This window comes from Panthera pardus, unplaced genomic scaffold (genome assembly GCF_024362965.1).
Source record: "Panthera pardus isolate Hobbes unplaced genomic scaffold, ASM2436296v1 HiC_scaffold_3, whole genome shotgun sequence".
In the NCBI taxonomy this organism is placed as follows: Eukaryota; Metazoa; Chordata; class Mammalia; order Carnivora; family Felidae; genus Panthera; species Panthera pardus.
In genome coordinates, this window is record NW_026526876.1 from 39933171 (window position 1) to 39956054 (window position 22884).

General features: G+C 41.6%; 1 protein-coding gene across 3 annotated transcripts in view; it reads right to left on the minus strand.

Annotated features, from left to right (window-relative positions):
• CA10 (carbonic anhydrase 10) overlaps positions 1-22884 on the minus strand; it is a 498188-nt gene that overhangs the window by 95920 nt on the left and 379384 nt on the right. For all 3 annotated transcript variants that reach the window (XM_053892841.1, XM_053892842.1, XM_053892840.1), the window contains one exon: positions 6509-6694. In XM_053892841.1, the coding sequence (XP_053748816.1) occupies positions 6509-6694 (186 nt within the window). The remainder of the gene's footprint in view (positions 1-6508; positions 6695-22884) is intronic.

The window sequence follows — 22884 nt, forward strand, 5'->3', positions numbered from 1 at the left end:
TAGGCACCTGTGGATGTGACTGAGCAAGTTCTGGATTGTGTTGCATACAAATGTTTTCTCTTTCTTTTCTTTCTTCTCTCTCTCTCTCTTTCTTCCCTCCCTCCATACCTTCCTTCCTCCCTCCCTCTTTCTTCACTCCCTCCCTCCTTCCTTTTGTCCTTTCTTCCTTCTTCCTTCCTTCCTTTCCTTCTCTTTCTTTCTTTCTTGCTTGCTTCTTTTTCTTTCTTTTCCTTCCTTCCTTTCCTTTTATTTCTCTTTCTTTCTTTCTTTCTTTCTTTCTTTCTTTCTTTCTTTCTTTCTTTCCTTTTCCTCCCTCCCTCCCTCCCTCCCTCCCTCCCTCTTTCTCTCTCTCTCTCTTTCTTAAGCAGGCTTCACACCCAGCATGGGGCCCAAAGCATGCTTGAACTCAAGACCTTGAGATCAAGACCTGAGCTGAGATCAAGAGTAGGACGCTCAACCAACTGAGTCACTTAGGTGCCCCTATGTTGCATAGTAATTGATTCAAGTCTGTGCCTTGTTCCTCCAGGGTAACACTTAACAGTTCAATCCTTTTGTGTTCTTTGCCACATTGAGGATAGGGTTAGGTTAGTACCTTGTTACTACATTTTGAATTTCTCAAAGCATAATCCTTTCTCAAAGAAAGCCCAGAATACACCTTAGTGGCTACTGTGAACTAAAATACTCTTCCTCTTTTCCAGTTTCTAATAGAATTTGATGTTTTGGACAACCTTTATTGAAACACTCCATCTTCAATTTAAATGAGGCTTTATATTTGTGGTATAGTCAACAAGACAACACATCCAAAATTCCAGGGGAAAAGCCTATGAGTTTTGAATTCCTAGGAGCCAATAGTCGACTGAGTTATGGATTCAATGATTGAATGACTCATTCCACAAACATCAATTAAGCACCCACTGTATGTTGGGTACTGTGCTAGGTGTATGGTATACAAGATGAATAGCAAAAAAAATCCCCTGCCCTTAAGGAGTTTACCGAGATCATTTATCTTTCATTCAGTAAACACTTAATGAATCTGCCCTCATGTGTTAGACAATGTCCAAGGTGCTAGGAATACAGTGATGATCAGGTACAATCTCTATCAACAAAGAACTACAGTTCCAAGACAAGTGAGAGTGAACAGTTATAAAATCTACAGTGATGGGCAACTTAATAGATTGGGGTCAGCAACATTTTTCTGTAAAAGACCAGATATTTTGTAAATACATTGGCTTTTGCAGGCCACACATGATCTCTGTTGCATATTCTTCTTCTGTTTCAAAAAAAAAACAGTCCAGGGGCGCCTGGGTGGCTCAGGTGGTTAAGTGTTCAACTTTGGCTCAGATCATGATCTCATGGTTCATGAGTTCAACCCCTGCGTTGGGCTGTGTGCTGATAGCACTGAGCCTGCTTGGGATTCTCTCTCTCTCTGCTTCTCTTCCCTCCCTCCCTCCCTCTCTCTCAAAACAAACAAACAAACAAACATACAAACAAACAAAACAATCCTTTAAAAATGTAAACCATTCTTAGCTACACCACTGAATTTGGTTCATGAGCTACAGTTTATGGACTGTTGAAGTAAATAAATATAGAGGATTCTCTGGAAGTCAAGAAAGGAAATAACACGTTCCTGGCTCAGTCTAGGAAAGGAGGCTTGGAATGCTATGGGAGTTGGCGGGGGGTAGGGCTGTGCTGGAATGAGGCAGAGTGAGATAAAGCTGGCCTTCAGGACAGAGGAAACACCTTTACCATGGCACTCAAGTAGCTCTTCCATACATATTACCATGTACCTGTTATTCTTAAACATCCTAGTTCTCATTCCCCTTCAAAACTCCACTTGTACCAATGAACATCTCTACTAGGAGGTCCCAGCCTCCCAGCAAAGTGCTAATTAGATTGCCTGAGTACTTCCCCCCAGAGCCATGTTCAATAACTAACGGGGCCCTGGTTCTCAGTTATGTGCTCCTCAGCACTTTTCATACTCTAGCACACTTCAGGACAATTTGGTGTTGCTTATTACTACAAATTTGTATGTCTTTAGTGAAGCCAGTCTCTAAAGAAGGTAAATAATCCATTCCTTTAAGGGGACAGGGCCTGCATTTCTCAGTTGTTTGCACGGAGATAACTGCTTTCCCTACTCTGGTTCAGAGTAGGGAAACAAACAAACAAACATATGACTTTTATTCCCCCTTTTAATTAAACAATCTTATATACATTACCATAGCAATAGCTGTGGACTGCTTCCCTTGCTCGGATGTGTTTGGGCCGAATCAGTGACTGAAGAGGCTGAGCCTGGAACGGCTGCCATGTTTTTCTGCCTCACCTTCACGGGAGCAGCAACTATGTCAGGCCACACAGGTGTCCATCCATCCTCTCCTTAACACAATCCTAAGAGGGCTATTTCATAATCCCCTGCCAGGACAATCCTCAAATATAACCCATGTTACCCTGTATTTTAACTATATGTATCCCTCAATAGACTGTCTGCTTCTCTGGGCAGGAGCTGGGCTGTGGAGCTCAGCACACAGCAGAGGCAGTAGAGGCAGGTGAAGAGTGGATGAAATAAATGGGAGGATCTGGTACAGGTATCCTGTAAAGTGGCTGGTAGGAATCTCCCTATGCTCCCTTACTTCTCTGGAAAGAACAGCTTAAGGAAGATTTTTAAAATGAGTATTTCCAATCTGCACTCGATAAGAAAGATTCTTTTTGTCTAGCCTCACTACTAGAACTTGATCCATAGACAGGGTTCTTTTCAAATATTGTCTTTTGCCTGGTTAATGTATTTGTTTCTTTTCATAAATACCCTACTTTATAGTGGACATTAATCTAACCACTTAGACATGATTAGCAAGCTAAAGTCTTACTTATTAAAAACGGTTAATTTTCCCTTCTTAAAAAAAATTGAGACATTTGAATCCCTGAATATGCTCATTTATCACCAACCCCCAACAAGGCATCCAGGAGTTCTCCATGTAGGACATGAATAATTTTTACAAAAATGCAGTTGCTGACTGTGTCGTACATCCACACAGCTTTATAAAACAAAGCAAATGATTACCATCAATTACAATAACCTCACTAGACAAGACTGCAATTAATCTACAGCTCTTCAGATAACGACTGTTGTGCTGTGCCAAGGAAAATGCCTGGCATTAATTGACTTATCACGATCAGCAATGATAGATGGGACAGATGGCAATGTGATTATTCATTGTCAACAAAATAAACACACGCTCTGTTGCGAGAAGTGTCTACTTGGGTCCTCTCAGAGGATAGCCAGAAACAGAGACCAAAGGTAGCTTTGAACATAGCACAAAATAAAAGTAAGACATGAACCTACAGGATGGGACATAATTACTTTAACTGGGGCTAACACTCAGTGGAATCCAACTGGAGGACCTTTTCTATAAGGAAATCATAGATTGTGTGGAATTTCAGCACTAGACGATGCATGACAGCTAGTAGTCTACTTGTTCATTGGGATATGAGTCACTTTAATGAAGTCCTCAAATTCCACTCCATGCTTAATAATTTCAGTGATGGGAATTCACTATTTTCAGAGGCAAACTCATTCCATCGATGGATAGCTCTCATTGTTAGAACACATATTTATTTAGCTGAACTCCATCTTTCCAGGACTTTCATCCATGGACCCTAAGTTTTTTCCTTTACATCACAGAGAAGATGCCAGACTTTTCTTGTTCACTAAACTGTTTTAAATATCTCAAAAGCCAATACCTAGCCACATGACATCGTTTTGATGCTTCCAACGTTCTGATTTCTTGCACCTAAATCCACACCGGTTTAGAGACCACTCATACTGAGGGGCTTGGAATGAATTGTAACACAGATGATGTGGTCTGCCTCGGACAAGGTGTAACAGTACTTATGCTGAGGCCAATACTCTGGCTTGCCTTGGGGTAATGGCTGTGTATGGCTGTCCTGCTTGGGAAGCTGTTCCCCCAAATCCCACCAGCCTAGAAAGCACCCCAGCTCTGCCATTTGCAATGACACCTGGGTACCCTTTTTAATTTTTGTGCAGTATGGTTTTATTGATTAAGTCCTCATTGTTTAGAAAACTGGGGTAATTCAGGCAGAGCCTGAGCTAAAATTGGCACAGTGGTCACTAACCAAAATCTCTTGGGGGAATTTTTTACAAATGCTCATACCTGGACCCCACTCCCAGAGACTCTGATTCAATTGCCTTAGGGAAGGGTTCGAATGTAAATATTTTGAGTGTTCCCCAGTTAATTCTGATTTGCAACTCTGTTTAGATGCTTTATTCACTGAGTGTACTACTGAGAGAGTGCTTCACAAACCTAATAATCGACTCTCCTGGGGCATTAAAAATGCAGATTCCTTGGAGTGTCTGATACCTGTGGTCTGGGATTTCTAGGAAAACAAATACTCTGAGAGATCAAATTGTGATATATTTCCCTTAAGGATTCTGGAAACACTCATTTATTCCAAAATTGTAGTGTCCATACAAATTATAAAGCACCCTTATTACACATTGAAGAAAAAGAGCAATTCTAAGGAATGCTAAAACGTATAGATTTTGGCCAAGTAACCACCTACAGACTTTCACTCATTCATTTCATAAATTCATTAATACATTAATTTTTAGATAAGGATCAGAATAGAACAGTTCAGTGAGGGAGAAAGGCAAAGAAATAAAAGCAAATAAATGAGCAAGGAAGCCAACAATAAAATAGTTATAAATATTAAAATAATATGTATTTAAAAAGGAAGCATTTATCTAATTTAGAATAGTCTGTAATTCAGACTGGCAGTCTCTAGTCACTCTCAATTCGTGGATTTTCGCCCTGCTTTCATCACATTCCCTGCTAAACTCTAGCTCAGAATCTAAAACTCCAGGGAGTTTTTCCATTAAGGTGCCTTTGGCAGACACCCCTAATCGATCCTAGCATGTTTTCCCTACAGATCCAGGAAGGAGGCTCATTCCTGCTCAACCCTGTCCTCCTGCAGCCATTACTAATCGATCACAAGTGAGCTCTACCAGCCGCGTCCCCAATAAGCAAGGCCCTGACACACCTGGTGCCCTTAGTAGTCCCGCATTTCCCGCTTTATCTTTGTTGTTATCCACTCTTGAGTGCTCCAAGTGTTCCTTACATCTGGAATCCTACTTAATTTTCCAAAATAACCTTGAGAGTTATCTAAACTCGGCCTCAGACGGATCAAGAAACCATCTCAAGATCACCCAGTAAGCGTGCATCAAAGCAGGAGGTACAAACCCAGGTTCTTTGACTCCAAAGCTGATGTTCTTATAAATGATCCTACACTGCCTCTCTTCTCAGTCCAGTTCAGAGGGCACCTCCTCTGGGACTTCTCCTGACCCCTTCAGGTGAGTTGTGAGTTGGCCAGGGTCCCTCTACACCTCCAGAACAGAAGGGCACTATACTTCAATAGTTTCAATGATTTGAATAATGATTTGCATGAATGAATCAAACCTTTGAGCTCCTCTGTGGTAGGAGCTTTGTCTTTTTTTTTTTTTTCTTTAATTTTTAAACCTTTGTATCCCTGATATCTAGCAGAGTGCCTAGGCAGATTCTCAGTTGACCCACTTTGAACAGTCATTAAAATATGGCCACTGGACTCATTAAAGTTGGGTTCCCTTTCTCAGTGTATGGTCTTGCTATATTAAAAACAAAGAGAGTTCTAGAAATGATGTTGACTGAAAACAAAATTAAAAAGACCAAGTCGATAATGAGATACCTACTTCTGCTATTTCAAAGCTTTCTTGACATCGGTTACTGAGGACTTTGAAACAGAACATAGTTACAGGATATTTAGCATATAAGCACCCCGACCCCTAGCTGATAACCACCCTCAAGCGTAAGAGAAATTAAATGGGACAAATTAACTACACCCCACTTGTCAAGATGTCAGATGACATGTGTTTAAAGTACAACTTTCATCCTATAATTGAACCTGGTTTGGCTCACTGCTGTGGCCTGAACTCTCTCTGGGTTGATGGCGGAACACAGTGATACTCACCATTAATGGTGGCATACAATGACATTTCCAATCTGTAGAAAGTCAGGCAGACTATTTAGTTGTCTGACATTTGTTTCACGGTACATTATAGTTTTGTGCAAATAAGACCCAGTCTGCCAGAAGGGAGAATTATGGAAGCCATGCTCTCATATGGGAGCATAGCTGATGGTTCAGATAGGTGTGAGGGAAGGTGTGCATGAAAGGTGAGGGTCTAGGGTTAAAATGATGCTCCAGATATACTGTAGGGCATGAGGCATGAGAGGGGCACCAATGTCTCAGAATGAAATGCCCAGTTTCATTGTGGACTTTCCTGGAAAACACTGGAAGCACGTTTATAGGCTTCGCAAAAGACAGATGGAGAAAGGAGGCACTGACCTTCTCATTGCACAGATTTAAATGAAAGCTTTCCATCTGTTATCCCACCTTGGATATAAATAGGCACCAAACCTTATTAATTGGCACTCAGCTATAGTACTTCAACAGCCCCACATACCTCCCCAGAGAAGGCTTGTCCGTTGAGGAGGTGCTCCGACCCTTGGCTGTCCTCACTCCCAAAGTGTAGTCGGATCTCCTCCAGCCGGTGGCTGTATGTCATGGGCCCTCCTGATATGTTAACCAAGTGCTCCTTGTCCAGGCGCAGGGACACATGTCTTCCAGTGTTGTACATGGTCCCGCTCACCTGCAAGGCAATGTGCAACAGGTCAAGCAAGGCTCTCTTCCCATTTCTCACCAAACCCAGCATGGTCCTTAGACCATGCCTTTTGCCTCCCCTGGATGGGAACACATTAGGTTAAGTCCACATGTGGAGAATGGAGCATCAGTCTCCTGGGGAGCATTCCTGTCCTACCTACCTTACGTGTTACTTACCGTGAGGTATAAACCACATCTATGATCACATGATAATTTATAAATTTGAGGTATGAACTCAATGGAGACCTCAGCAACTGTGACTAATATTTAGGACACTGAACCTCATAAAAAATATAACCTGTTGCTCTTAACGACAGGGGTTGGCGAGGATGTGGAGAAAAAGGAACCCTCTTGCACTGCTGGAGGGAATGCACACTGGTGCAGCCACTATGAAAAACAGTTTGGAAGTTCCTCAAAAAGTTAAAAATACAGCTACCCTACGATCCAGCAATCACACTACTGGGTATTTACCCAAAGAATACCAAAACACTAATTCAAAGGGATACATGCACCCCTATGTTTACAGCAGCATTATTTACAATAGTCAAACTATGGAAGCAGCCCAAGTATCCATTGATAGATGAATGTACCAAAGAAGATGTGGTACAAATGTACAACAGAATATAACTCAGCTATAAAAAAAAAAAGAAATCTTGCCATCTGCAACAACGTGGATGGAGCCAGAGACTATGATGCAAAGCAATATAAGTCAGTCAGAGAAAGACAAATACCGTATGACTTCACCCAAATGTGGAATTTAAGAAACAAAACAAACGAGCAAAGGAAGGAGGGGGAGAGAGAGAGAGAGAGGGAGAGAGAGAGAGAGAGAGAAACCGAGAAACAGACTCTTAACTATAGAGAACAAACAGATGATTATGAGAGGGGGTGGGGGATGGGTGAAATGGGTGATGGGGATTAAGGAGTGTGTTTGTCATGAGGAGCACCAAGTGATACATGGAATTGTTGAATCCCTATCTTGTGCACCTGAAACTAGTATTACGCTGTATGTTCACTATGCTGGAATTAAAATTAAAACTTCCAAAAATAACTTGCCACTCTTACCATAAATATTTGAAATGTAGAGATACTGTGAAAGGTAAGATCTCAGGTGTGAGACACTGGAGAAAGCTAGAGATGCCACAAAGGCCAAATGAGAGACAAGGATATCACAATGGGTAAAAAGGAGCAACCCTAGTGGGAGGCTGAAGGCTATGGTCTGAAGTCTCCAGTGTGCTGCCCAGTGTGTCTGTTAGGTCCCTCTCCTGCCCCTGCCACCAGACGCTGCACAGAATGTGAGTGCTGATGCCTTCTCAGAGCTTGGGAATCCAGTGCTAAGCTAAAGAAGTTAATATAAGCTCCCTATTTCCCTTCTTCACTTCTGATTCTGTCTTGCTTCAGCCTCTCCAGCTGCTCACCTTACTGCTTTGTGTTCTTTTTCCCTTTTCCCTCCTTGAATTTGATATTCAGCTTCATTTTCTTAACTTAGCACCTCTCAATACTTGATCCGATAACCTTGATTCCCACCTGTGACTCTACTGCCTTAGTGCCCTGCGTCGACATAGCTCTCGGAGCAGAATGAAGCTTAAAGGAGACTTTGAATGGGTCTGAATGGAGCGCTTCTGGGCCCTCAGAGGCTGAGATAATTGGATTTTCTTCCTGCTTACTCTGACTCCTTTGGGCCTAGCTTTCTGCCCTAGGGATTCCTTAAGGGCTTCATGTAATGTCTGATACCTTCACTAGTCACAATTTTCATATATTTTCTCTACAGAACCATACTTACCTGCCCCTCAACCTTTCTGACATTAGCCTTGTGAATAATCAGATGGGTTTGTAGATTGCTCACTGTGTAGTAATGTCAACTAAATACTCCATTGACTCATTATTCTGCTATTTTGCTGTATGGTGGAGCTCATGTGACTGGTGTTGGCCATGGATTGTGAGGAGACATGACGAACATCACTTCCAGGGTGAAACAGTGAAAAATATATGCACATGTCTCCAGTCTCTCTCTCTCCCTGCTACACCAACCCCTGGGGCTATGTGGAAAGATGTAAATATGCTGAAGGTACAAGATGGAGCTCATGTCAGCATTGGAAGCTGGAAGATGAAAAGGCAGATTGCAAAAATGAGCAGAATTTTCCCCTCCCTGTAACTGCACTCTTTACAGTATGACTCTGTAGCTGCTCCCATCGAGATAGGGGTCTACTTCTCCACCTCTTAACTCTGGGCTGGACTTGTCACTTGCTTTGGCCAACAGTGGATATAACGTGTGCTCCGAGAAGAGGCCTTTGGGGTTCTTGCATATTTTCTCACTCCTTCTTGGAACGTTGAGACCACCACATAAACAGGCCTGGGCTAGCCTGCTAGAGGGTGACATGACACTGAAGAGAGTCATCCCAGGAGAAGCCATCTTAGACTGGCCATTCCATGGCTGACCTGTCAGCTGACTGCTCCAGCCAAGGTTAGCTTAGCCTGGCCCAGACCAGAAGAACTTCCCACAGACCCACAGACTTGGAAACTAAATAACAGGTGTTTTCTAAGTGCCTAAGTTTTGGAGGTAGTTTGTTATGTATCAAAAGCTAACTAATACACACTAAAGCAATGATCTTCCCTGTCCTGAATCTGGAACTATCAACAGAAACTCTGTTGAGTGCCTGGCAGTATTGAGTACCTGAACTGGAAAGTCACATGGGGGCCAGAGACTCAGCCTGCTAGGTATCTGAAGGTCAGACAGGGAGAAAAGAGAGAGAAGCAGATGTACCAACAGCAACAGAGGAAACCATGCACCGAGACAGAACAACTACTTGACCTTCAGAAACCTTTTCCCCTCCTTGTTTGCGGTTCCTTCATGAGGCCTGAGCTGCATTTTCTCAGATATTTTACATCTCACCAATAAATTTATTTTTTCTCAAGTTCTCCATTCTTTGTAACCAAATAACCCCTGTCAAAAATAAATGTATATGTAGTCGATACGAGATCATAAGAACTTGTCTTTTTTTCATGTCCCAGTTCGTGATTTTTTTTGCAGTAAAATGGTTAGATAGGTTTGTGTTTGACTCTGCATTCCTCGTTAAGTAAAATTTACTTTTTCTAAAATTAAGATAATATACAGATATTTTGTATAGTTAGAAAGATATAGAATGGCTCAAGGAAATAAATTCAGTAGAATTCCACAATTACCTCATATTTTGGTATATATATTCTTCATACTTATATATTTCCACTCATATTTTGGTATATATATCCTTCATACTTATAACTATATATACCCATATTTTAACAGGATCAGTTTATGGCTGTGTCTGTATATTCAGATAAGTGATTTTTCATACACATGTATATATGAGTTTGTGTACATAAATACATATTATTATTATAATATGTAAGTATAACATCAATATATTAACACTATAGTATAATATATATTTAATATATATTTATTACATTCATATATCAATTATAATTGTATTAATATATAAATAATATATTATAATATTTAGTGTATATATTAATTATATTGATTACAGTATTGATATTACTATATTATATTAATTATAGTAATTGCATATTAATATATGATATGCTATACCATAATAGACAAATGTCATATTTAATATGTAAATAAATATTATATATAATTATTGCATATATTTTACATGCACAAATAATTATATACATATTATATATACAAACATATTATGTATTACTTAACAATATATACATATCACATGTTATTATATATATTATATAAGTATATATAATTTTCACAAACATGAATATTTCCAGGTTATGAACCTGTTGTTCTGTATTATCACTTTGAATTGGTTGCATAATACTCCACTGCAAAAAATACATAACTTATTGTTGAATCTTATAGTCTTTTCACTTTTTCACGATTGCAAAAATAGATTTGCAATGAACCTCCTTGTGGATAAATATTTTTACTAATCTAGGGACATTTCACTTGGCAAATTCTGGGTCAAATGGTGTACACACGATTACAGTGCTTACTATCCATTGCCAAAGCCATCTACTATGGAGAGTAGATCCCACAGAGCAGAGCTGGATCCCTAGAATTCTCTTCAAATGATACGGAGAACAGAAGCATGAGATTCAACCGGTAACACCCCTGGGCACCTATGTATGTGAGGCAGAGTAAGAGGAACTGCTCTGAATTCTTAGAGGCTATATGCTCTGTCCCAGCAGGCAAGTATCTAGGGCCTTCCTGCACTTCTAGAAATCTTTCCATCTGTGTCTGTCTCATGTTCCTAAGTAAACTGTTGCACATTGAAATAAGGCAGGGACCATGCTGCATGCCTGTCTGCATTGTCCCAGGACTTAGAAAACATTGGCACATAGCAGGTGGAAGCATCAAGGACTCTTGATTCAAGAATCAAGTCAAAAGATTCCCAGACTGCCTCTTGGTGACCTTGGGAGGATCAGTTAATTTCCTGAAGCCTCAGTTTCCCGAAATGTAATGTAGAGATAAGAAAATCTCCCCTATAAAAACGGGAGATAGAAAACTATAATGCATACAGAAAACAAACATCAAAACGACAGAAGTAAATCCTTCCTTATCAGTAATTACTTTAAATGTAAGTCGATTCCACTTCTATGAGGAACCTAGAGTAGTCAGAATCGTAGAGACAGAAAGGAGAATGGTGGCTGCCAGGGGGTGGGGGGAGAGGAACAGGGAGTTAGTGCTTCATGGGCAGAGTCAGTTTTGCAAGATGCAAAGAGTTCTGGAGATTAGGTGGTGGTGACGGTTGCACGACAAAGTGAATGTACTGAATGCCACTGAAATGTATACAGAAGAATGGTTACTATGGTAATTTTATACATGTATTTGACCACAGTAAACAGTAATTGGGGAAGAATTCCCTCCTGAGCTCTGAGAATGAAATAAATAATACCTGTAACAGCCCAACATTTTCATTCTCTTCCTTCCCTCCCTTTTGACTGATGCGTGGGCACCTCTCGGATGTGGAGGGACCCCTGCTGATCTTCCCCACTTCCCAGGGCCTGGTGGAATACAGCTTTGCTTGCAAAACATCACATTGAAGGACTTCCACTGACTTCTGCTCTGTGATGCTTCACTTGCCCCTCATTTTGGATTTTAACGCTCCAGGGGGCGAGGAAGCATCCAGGATCATTAAAAAAATTGTTTTTTAATGTTTATTTATTTTTGAGAGAGACAGAGACAGAATGCGAGTGAGTTAGGGGCAGAGAGAGAGGGAGACACAGAATCGGAAGCAGGCTCCAGGCTCTGAGCTGTCAGCACAGAGCCCGACACAGGGCTTGAACTCACGAGCTGTGAGATCACGACCTGAGCTGAAGTTGGACACTCGACCGACTGAGCCACCCAGGTGGCCCCCCGGATCATTTTAAAGGCCACAAAGCAAACACAAAAAGGGGGTAATCAGGAGTAAATAAGCCACGGTACCTTCCAGTTCCTCCACTCTTCTCCCCTACTCCTTCTGCTTACACTGCTTTATCTTCATTCATTCACTCATTCCTCTTGTTAGTTATTCAGAAAATAATCAATGCCTCTAACTGTGTGCTAGGAGCTGAGGCTGGCATGGGGAGCGAAACCAGGTACAGTTCCTGCCCTCATAGAGCTCACACTCTCCACCATGTAGAGACCAGAGTGGAGGAGGGAAGTCATGGGGAATCCATAGGAAACTCTCCCATTTGCCTATGCGTTGTTCCGGATAGATGCAACACTCCCTCGTCCCCACCCTTTTCCCTAGACACTGAAATAACATTAATTTGTATTAATCAAAAAAAGCTGTGTAACCAGGGTATGGTTTGTTGCACTTTAATTTAAAAATAAAGGCTTGACAACATTATGTATGATATCTAATGGTACATCTGCACTGTAGTAATTAACATTGCAATGGTGCTATTTTAACTGGAATGCTAATTACAGTGTTTCCAATGAACTACTTTGGTGCAGGGAATGTTAGAAAAAGTTGTCTCACGCAGACCAGGAAGCAGAGCAGAGCTGCATAGAAAAGTTGAAGCAGCAGGGGAGATCCCGGTTGCCTCTGGCTGCCTCCTGGTTCTCCTGTACGTTTTATTTTAATCCACTGCAAAATGAGGCTAGAGGTGGAAGTGATAATCATTTTGCAAGTGAGGGAAGTGAGTGCGGTTGCTGAAGGCTCGGTGACTTATCTGGGGTCACACAACTGGCGGTGGTGGCAAAGCTAGGTCTTCCGGATTCCAAGTCTAATAGTCTTGATGTGAGCAAATGCGAGCCTCTCAGCCCATTTCAGAGGGAAGCTAGCTATGCTGGGATTTTGATTTCTCCTCCAGTCTGTAAATGCAGGGCTTAGGCAGGTGCAGAGACAGCGAGATTCTTTTTTTCAGGAAAATAGGGGCCTGGAGTGAACACTTTGCTGCTGAAGTTCTTCCCGGGAGGAGACCTGGAGAAATCTGAAGGTCAGGGAAGTCCCTTGATTTCCTTCTCTGCAGGCATTTACACTGGTTTGAGACAGGGTGGAGCTATATGTGTTGAATGAAGCAGGTGACAGGTGTTCCACAGAGAGGCCTGTCAAGAGTGTATGTCACTCAGTATTATCTTGATAACTTGAAAACCTCTAAAAGCCATGTGTTCTTTTGCAAAACAAAACAAAACAAAAAACAAAAAAAACACAACAAAACAACAAAACAAAACAAAACAAAACAAATCAAAAAAACAAAAAAAAACCCTCAGGTTATTCATTTTGTAAAATTGGATGTCTTCATATAGCAAATACAGAGATTTGTAGCAGCTCATGATTGGCCAGGTCCTGTTATTAATGGGCTCATCTCTTTTATTTTGATGGCACTGCTGCGTTAGAGGGAAATAAATTCAGTCAGTATGTTTTGGGGGTAAGGAGAAGTTTGATTCTCTGACAGTCAGTGATGATCTTATTCACAATAGCCGCCATCTTGGTTTGAACCCCTATTTGGTGTCAGATACCATGCTAAGTTCTGAACCTGAACTTAATTAATTATCACAGTGTATCCCTCACCAAACCCAGCAGCAAACAAGTATGGTACTTAGACCCATGCCATTTGCTTCCCCTTAGATGAGAAGATATTGGGCTCACCCCACTTGTGGAGTGGAGGCCTCCCACTCCTTCCAGGCCCCTATGGTGATTTTCCACCAAAAGGCAAACAGCCCATCAGTTGGGGAGCTGGGGCTTGGCCCCACATACTTCTGGCTCTAAAGCCTGTGCTTTTAGCTGCTGGAGATTATTAAATTGCACAGCTGACTACCTTAGCAATATGACAGGTCTTCTTTAAATATGAGTTGATAGTGTAGGAACCCCACAGTGGTTGAGAGCTGAGGGTGTTTGGGATTGTTTATTGTATTAGTTAGAGTTCTCCAGAGAAAAGGAATCAGTAAGATATAAATGGGAAGTCCAAATTCTGTAGGGTGGGCTTCAGGCTGGAGAACCAGAGAAGAGCCACTGCTGTAGCTTAAGTCCAGAGGCCGACTGCCACAGAATTCCTTCTGGCTCCGGGATGCCCAGTGTTTTTGTTCTAATCTGGTGTTCATCTGATTGGGTGTACCCACCCACATTATGGAGTGCAATCTGATATATTCCAAGTCCACTGATTTAAAAGTTTGTCTCATCCAAAAACACCCTCACAGAAACATCCAGAATAATGTTTGACCAAATATCTGGACACTGTGGCCCAGCCAAATTAACATGTAAAATTAACCATCACATTTATCTTAACCAAACAGTCATGCTGATACTATACCAACACATTGGTATATGGAATAAATATATCTTTTACATTCACATAATTTAAAAATTCAGCTGTCCTAAACTGTTCAACAAACCTCAGTCACATGGAAGGAGAACCACTTTGAAATAATGTATGTCTGAATTGCAGAAGAATTGTAAAGGAAAGCTTTGTCAAAAGCTATATGCACAACAAGGTAAATTTATCCTTAAGTCTGGAAGGGAATTCAGAGACAATTCTGGTGTAAGTCCCTCTTGTTTAACTTCCTATTTCCAGATTGGAAAAAAAAGAGAGGAAGTATATATATATATTTTAAAGACCCAATTCACAAAATAAACATATAGAAGATTTTTTGGTTTAATGGAGATCACACCTATAGGGTTGATGTTAGTTGAGGACAGCTAAGCATAAGTAAACCTTACCTTCAGAAATTCCAAAAGGTTCAAGAAGCAGTTACTTGCTTGGTGTGATACAAAGCTCGTGTGAGATTTCCTTTATATGCTCTCTCGAGGCGGCCTGACCCGAATCTCCTCTAATATACTCAAAAATAATTCCCTACAGCTTAAATGGAAATGTTAACACTACAAATGGTGTCTCTGAGAGGAAACAGAATCCCAATTGTGTAAAAGGAAGAGATGACCATGTTACTTACATAAAAGCTACAGCATTCTCAATGCAGTTCATTACGAAAGGCAGGAGGAATGCCCCGCGAATTCTGAGGACTAGGTAGGATGCTGTGCCAATGTTTTCAAAAGTTTTAATTCCAGTGTAGTTGACATACAGTGTTATCTCAGTTTCAGGTGCACAGTATAGTGATTCACCAATTCTATACAACACCCGGTGCTCATCACCACAAGCACACTCCGTAACCCGCTTCACCTGTTTCACCCATCCCCTCACCCACCTCCCCGCTGGTAACCATCAGTTTGTTCTCTATAGTGAAGAGTCTGCTTTTTGGTTTCTCTCTCTCTCTCTCTGTTTTCTTCTTTGCTGATTTGTTTTGTTTCTTAAATTCCACGTATGAGTGAGATTCTATGGTATCTGTTTTTCTCTGACTAGCTTATTTCGCTTAGCATTATCCTTTCTAGCTCTGTCCCTGGTGTTGCAAATGGCAACATTTCACTATTTTTTGTGGCTGAATAATATTCCATCACACACACACACACACACACACACACACACACACAAACACACACACCTTCTTTATCCATTCATCTATCGATGGACACTTTACTGCTTCCATAGTTTGGCTGTCATGAATAATGCTGCTATAAACATAGGGGTGCATATATCTAATAAGTGTTCTCATATTCTTTGGGTAAATAGCCAGCAGTAAGATTGCTGGATCATAGGGTAATTCCATTTTTCATTTTTTGAGGAACCTCCATACTGTCTTCCACAGTGGCTACACTGGTTTACATTCCCACCAACACAGCTGTGACACTTTTTAGATCAGGAAACTCGGTACAGATAGGCTAAGAACTCCACCCAGGGGAAGCAAGTAAGGGAACTACAGCTCAAAAGAAGCCTTGATGATCCAAAGTTCATGGTCGTCCAACTGTCTCAGAGAGCAACTTCAAAACCACCAATGAGAGGCTGCAGTCCGTTTCTTGTGACCCTGTAAATTTCAGAAATTTCATAATGGCAATTTTATTTATTTATTTTAGAGTTGGCGTATGAGCTCTCTTCACTCATAATGCAGGAGTGTTGGCATTCTTGCCTTTAAAATACAGTCTTACTCAGCAGATTATCTACTATAATATGAGTGAACACAATAGGCTAATGGATATTGCCATAATATCCACAATAAAAGTTGTGACTATATATATTTTAGGCCTTATACTTATTCCTTCACATACATTATCTTGTTTAATCCTTACGCTGCCCATGTGAGGAAGGTATTATTATCCATATTCTACAGAGAAGGAGATGGAGGTTCAAAGAGGTTCAAAGGGGTTCAGTGACTCCTAACTATAGCTCCAGAGTTAGAAATTGGCAGAGACAGAATTCCAGCCCACGCCTGTTTTTTTTTTCAAAATTTTTTAAACGTTTATTTATTTTTGAGAAACAGAGAGAGACAGAGCAGGAGCGGGGGAAGGGGAGGGAGAGAGGGAGAGAGAGAGAGAGAGAGAGAGAGAGAGAGAGAATCTGAAGCAGGCTCCAGGCTCTAAGCTGTCAGCACAGAGACCGATGTGGGGCTCGAACCCAGGAACTGTGAGATCATGACCTGAGCTGAAGTTGGGTGCTCCATCGACTGAGCCACCCAGGGGCCGCCAGCCCAGGCCTATTTGGTTCCAAGTTCTACAGCTCTTGAAACAGAAATCCGGAAGTTGATAAGAAAGAGCTTTGGGGAAATCCCATAGCTTATAAGTAGCTTCTGGGATCAAGGATAAACTGTTAAAGCCCAAATATGGTATCCCCATGGATATGCCAGAATGGGTTCAATTTGGCTAGTCCTAGCCTGAATACCCTTGGTGATTTCTTCTTCTTCTTTTCTTTTTTTAAGTTTATTTATTTATTTTGAGAGAAAGGGAGAGAAAGAGGGCAGAGACAGAGGGAGAGAGAGAATCCAAGAAGGCTTTGCACCATCATCACAGAGCTTGATGTGGGGCTTGAACCCACAAACCATGAGATCATGACCTGAGCTGAAATCAAGTGTGGGACGCTTAACCTATGGAGATACCAAAGCACCCCTACCCTTGGTTGTTTCTAGACCCAGAACGGCAGGGAAAATCCCAGCCCCTATTTGCCGGGGGTTGAGAGATGGGTTACACCTACCTATCTTATTGTTGGCTTAGCAAGTGGGTGGCCAAGCCCATAATGTTGGCTCAGTGCCTAGAAAGGTTAGTGAAGAAGGTCTGATGGCATGCTGTATAAATTAGGTGTCCTTTCATTGCAACTGAGGTTTTCTATTTTATGTCTCTGACCACTCTGCTGAGGTGTGTAATAGGTCTTCTTTGAATGTAATTAGTGAGCCTAAGAGATTTAAGAACACCGCTTAGTCTGATTTCCTGTAGAGTAGCTCGAGATGCCAAAGGGCTTATTTGTAAAGGCAGGATTCAAGAAGCCAGTGGGCTGCTTGCTCCCACGGGCACTCCGGAGGCATCACTCACTTCAAGAAAATGCAACACCGCAGAAAAAACTGGAGTCAAATCATGGCTTCACTGCAGCCATAGCACATACATAGATTTGCAAAATCTGGGTACTGTGGATTCCAAAGCTAAAAGGACTTCAGAGACAAGCCTAACCTCTTCCTCAAAAAACCATAAAACTCGGACACAGAGAAGTTGAGAAGCGTATCCAGGACTGCACAGCAAGAAACTGGCAGATTCAAGACTAGAAATCAACCAACTGACAATGTTCTTTGCTCTGGGAAGCACATCTCCTTTCCCTCTTATTCTTTTGTTTTTATTTTAAATTATTTTATGCTGAGTGTACCCAAGCATATGGACTCAGAGATTCAGGGCTGGAAATGCTGGGTGTGTATATGCGAACACCATAACCCATAGAAAATTAGAGAAGATTCAGCCTGACATCTGGACATCCCATTTAGATGATGTTATTCATCTGGATTCAGAGCTCTTCTCAGTGCTTTCCCAGACATTGTATGCTGTGTAGACTTCAGAGTAATAATTAGACATTGGAGGGATTAATTGTTGAGAGATGAAAGTAAAGGATATGGAGCATTAGGAAAAGGCTTTTATTTATTTATTTATTTTTTAACGCAGCTTTGAAAGAAAGCAGAGGAAAAGTATTTGGATTTGGAGCTCGTGGGTTGGGGCTGTTAGGAAGGAAGTGGCTGAGATGTGGGTAAGGAAGAAAATGGAACCCGACTGGAGAGTTCTGCTTTGAGTTACCATACATGGAGTTGTGGAGGAGGGCTGAAGGAGTACTTCCAAGATCTCACCCACCACTCTCAACCCTGCAGGGCAGATAGAAGTTTCTTCCTTAGCAAGGCTAAGTTTCCTCCAATCTTTCTCTATCCTGTCCATCTGACTCAGTCTGCTTTTCCTATATGAAGAGACCAGGCTCTTGGAGTCAATGTTGAAAAACCACATGAAATGATCACATGTTCTACTTGTTATTATATGAATCCTATTATTATTATTAAGAAAAAAATTAAAACTATGTACCATGGCAATAGTGACTCTTCAAATAACAGGTATGCAAATTCCATAGAGATGCTAGGCAGCATCACTGCAGTAAAGCATCTCTGGAACGTGACGGGCACTGGTGGTAATGGAGAGAGGAACAGAGAGCAGGTGTGAACAATGTTGTCTGGTCGTGTGGGCTATGCCCTTTATCCTTTAAAGGATAATGCCCTTTATCCTCCATTTTCCTCAAGGGAATGTATGGCAGGGGCCAACATTAGGCTAGGTATGTTCTGCCACTCATAGTTTTTGGCAATGAAACCCTTCACTTATACCTCAGCCCTGTCCAGTCTCTACCCAGGGAGGGGGACACCAGAGAATGGTGTCTGGGGTGAGTTTTTCCATTATAGTCCTGGATAGTCTTGGTATATGGGTTTTTAGATGTGAGTCCCATGTACTACTTGTCTGAGTCAGTGTTGCCAACTAATGATTTAATTAATTTAATATTATTTTACTAATTTGGGGGCACCTGGGTGGCTCAGTTGGTGGGGCATCCGGCTTTGGCTCAGGTCATGATCTCACCATTCCTGACTTCGGGCCCCACGTCAGGCTCTGTGCTGACAGCTCAGAGCCTAGAGTCTGTTTCAGATTCTGCGTCTCCCTCTCTCACTCTTCCCCCCCACCCCAGCTTGCATTCTCTCTCTGTCTCTCAAAAATAAATAAGCAATTAAAAATTATCTTACTAATTTAACATTATGAGAAAAATTTAAATTTAATAATCTGTCTTACACGTGTCTTTCTATGCTTTATGAACATTTTAAGTCCCTACATGAAATCGGCAAGATAGGTGTGATCTTCCCATTTTCTGGATGAGAAAACTGTCACAGAGAGGAGTTATGTGACCCATCCAGCATCTCACAGCTAGTGGGTTAAAGAGTCAGAGTTTGGACAAAGACTGATTTCAAAGACAGTCTCCTGCCTCACTGTCTTTCTCCTAATCCTCCACAAGCAGGCCTTGTCTGTGTGACCCTGGGTCAATTTTGGTTTCACGAATAGTTTCCCAATCCCCCTAGTTGGACCAGCACTCTGCTTTAAATCTTAGGCTGCCAGGACTTTGAGAGCCTGCAGAGTTCCTGCCAAGCCTCTCATGGTTGGTTATCTCGATCCAATTTTTTTTTAATTTTAATTAATTAATTTATTAATTTATTTATTTTTAAAAATTTTTTTGTTACATTTATTTATTTTTGAGAGACAGAGAGAGACAGAGCACAAGTGGGGGAGGGGCAGAGAGAGAAGGAGACACAGAATCCGAAGCAGGCTCCAGGCTCCTAGCTGACAGCACAGAGCCTGACGTGGGCTCGAACTCACAAACTGTGTGATCATGACCTGAGCCGAAGTCAGACGCTCAACCGACTGAGCCACCCAGGCGTCCCTAATTTTATTTATTTTTTAAAAAAATTTTAACATTTTATTTATTTTGAGGGAGAGGGAGAGACAGAGAGCAAGCAAGTGCGGGAGGGGCAGAGAGAGACAGAGAATCCCACGCAGGCTCTGCACTGTCAGTGTAGAGCCCAATGTGGGGCTCAAACTCATGAACCCTGATATCATGACCTGAGCTGAAGTTGGACACTTAACTGACTGAGCCACCTAGGCGCCCCTGGATCCAATTTTTATGACTCTCCAAGGAGAGGTCAATTGGAAAGAACCAGAATCCAGATAGTATCCGCTGATTTCTAGCAGTACTGCCTCCATGGAAGCCTCTGTTCCTTCTGTGCACCGGGGGCCCACCTTAGTAATCTGCACTGGTTCAAGTCAAGCTGGGTTAAGCTCCCTCTTATTTATTTAAATATATTTATACATTTTGGGAAAAGATAGCTTAGGCAAGTTTGCATTTACCTTTCCCATTTCCTGCTGTATCCTCAGCACCTGAATGATGCTTGATTTCTATTTGTTGCAAAAAAAAAAAAAAAATGGACAGGATGATGCCCAGCATCATCCAGGTGCCTGTCCCCAGCTCCATCCCCCAGTCTGACTTGGTGGGTCTGAGGTGGGACTCCTCTTCCAGTTTCTCCTGATGTTCTTTTTAACCTAGGCTGTCAGATATTCAATGCTGGGGACAGGGGCACAGTAATACAGGGTAATTTTCTTTATCATTTCCCTATCCTCCAAGCTTTAAGGGTTGCTTTAATAATTATAAAGACGATAGCCATTAACGCTCTCCCTAAACATGTAGTGAGCTATGAATGGATTCGTCTTTAGGCCCCTGTTTTTCCCTAAACCGTGAAAATTCAAGGTTAGGCCACCTTAATTAACACACTAAAACTTGCCTTAGGAAAGTTATTTCTAGCTTAATGTCGTTTAATTCAATCCCTGACACACAAGGCTTTAGGCAAATAACTCCCCATCTCCAGTCATTTCATCTCCAAAGAGGAAAATGCCTTTTGAGGGGAATCTGGGTGGGGGCACAATGGCACATGGGTGCTAGCAAGCAGAGCACAAAGATCACCTTCTTAGCATTCCCCGCTGTGGGTGTCGCTGGTCCCACCGGTCATACTAGAATCACTGATGCCAATTTTTCAAAGACATTAGAAATAGCAAATGTTTGGGAGATAATCAGATAATAAGCCCCTTGCTCATTCCTCACATCCTCATACCCAAGTTAATTATTCAACGTTTATCTCCCTCAGTGGCTTTGCTCTTATGGACTCTTGTCCACCGTGAGCTGTGCCACGCTCTAGGACACACTCAAATGCCCACAAGGGTCAGCAGTAATGTAAATAAGTGAGACAGGCCAGGTGGGAGACAACAGGGAGTGGTGGAGACTGGGGGGCACCATTTCTTGGATATCTCTGGAAGGCTGTACAGGACACTGAGGGGGGGTGGTGGTTGCCTCTGGGGAAGAAACCAAGAGGAATCAAAAAAAGGAGGGCCAGGGGTATATGACTAACTTTTCATCTTGTGCCCTTCGCATTGTTTGAATTTTAAAAGTAAACAAAATAATTTTTAAAGAAGACAAATTTAAAATTTTGAAATAAGATGCTCTACAGACAATCACATCTCATGCTTAAATCTGGGCTATGGTACGGTGGGTATGATGTTGGACCCAGGAGCCAGTCTAGAGCAGCTGTCCATAGAGAAAGAAAGCAAGTTTACATCTGCAATTTGAAATTTTCTAATAGTTACATTAAAAAAATAATGAAATTAACATTAAGAATATATTTCATTAAAACATTTTTAAATGTTTTTATTTATTTTTGAGAGACAGAGAGAAAGAGAGACACACACACAGTATGAGTGGGGGAGGACAGGGAGAGAGGGAGACAGAATCCGAAGCAGGCTCCAGGCTCTGAGCTGTCAGCGCAGAGCCCAATGCAGGGCTCGAACCCGTGAACAGCAAGATCATGACTTGCACCAAAGTCGGACGCTCAACTGACCGAGCCACCCAGGCACCCCAAGAATATACTTCATTTGACCCAAATATCCCAAATATTATTTCAACAGGTAATCTATACAGATAATTATTAATGAGATCATTTATGTTCTTTTTTCATAGTAAATTTTTGAAACTCAGAATATATTTTGTACTCAAAACACAGGCCAATTTGATCTTGAGGCATTTCAAGTACTCAAGAGCCACATACAGTTAGTGGCTACAATATTGGACAATGTAGCCTACTCCGTCTTCCTTTCTAATCTGTTTTCCCTCATGCAAACAGACCTACATGAAGGAGTGTGCCATCTGGGTAGCTGCTGAGGGTACCAGACTCTGAGGGGCACTGAACACCCCAGGAATAAATTAGGAATACAGTGCCAGTAATTTATATCTGTTACTCATTCAAGAACACAGTGCCTTATTTACTGAGGTTTTGTTTCATTTCGTTTCGTTTCGTTTCGTTTCCTTTTTCTTCTCTTCCCTTCCTTTCTCTTCTCCTTTTCCTTCCCTTCTTTCTTTGTGATTCATATCACAAATTTTGTGGGGCAACCATGCATGGGAGCAGACAAATGACAGTCTCCTGGTAGTTAGAATCTACTGACCTTGAAACCCAGTAAGGCATGGGCTAGTCCTATTTACTAGGAATGTATAACATGCCCCATTATCTAAATGACGAACCTCTTAATATTCCTCCTCAGATGTTGGATGAATCTGAAAATCATGACATAAACAGAGAAGATACATGACATGAAAGCAGGCAACCTTTTGCTCACAGGTGTATTTGTTGGGGGATCACAGAAGGATTCCCAAGTGCTTCCGGCCCACGGTTTCCTCTTTCTCCCAAGATGAGAGAGCCCCTGTTCCCATCTGGAAGGCTACTTATTCTATATTCACCAAAGCATTTCATCTTGTCAT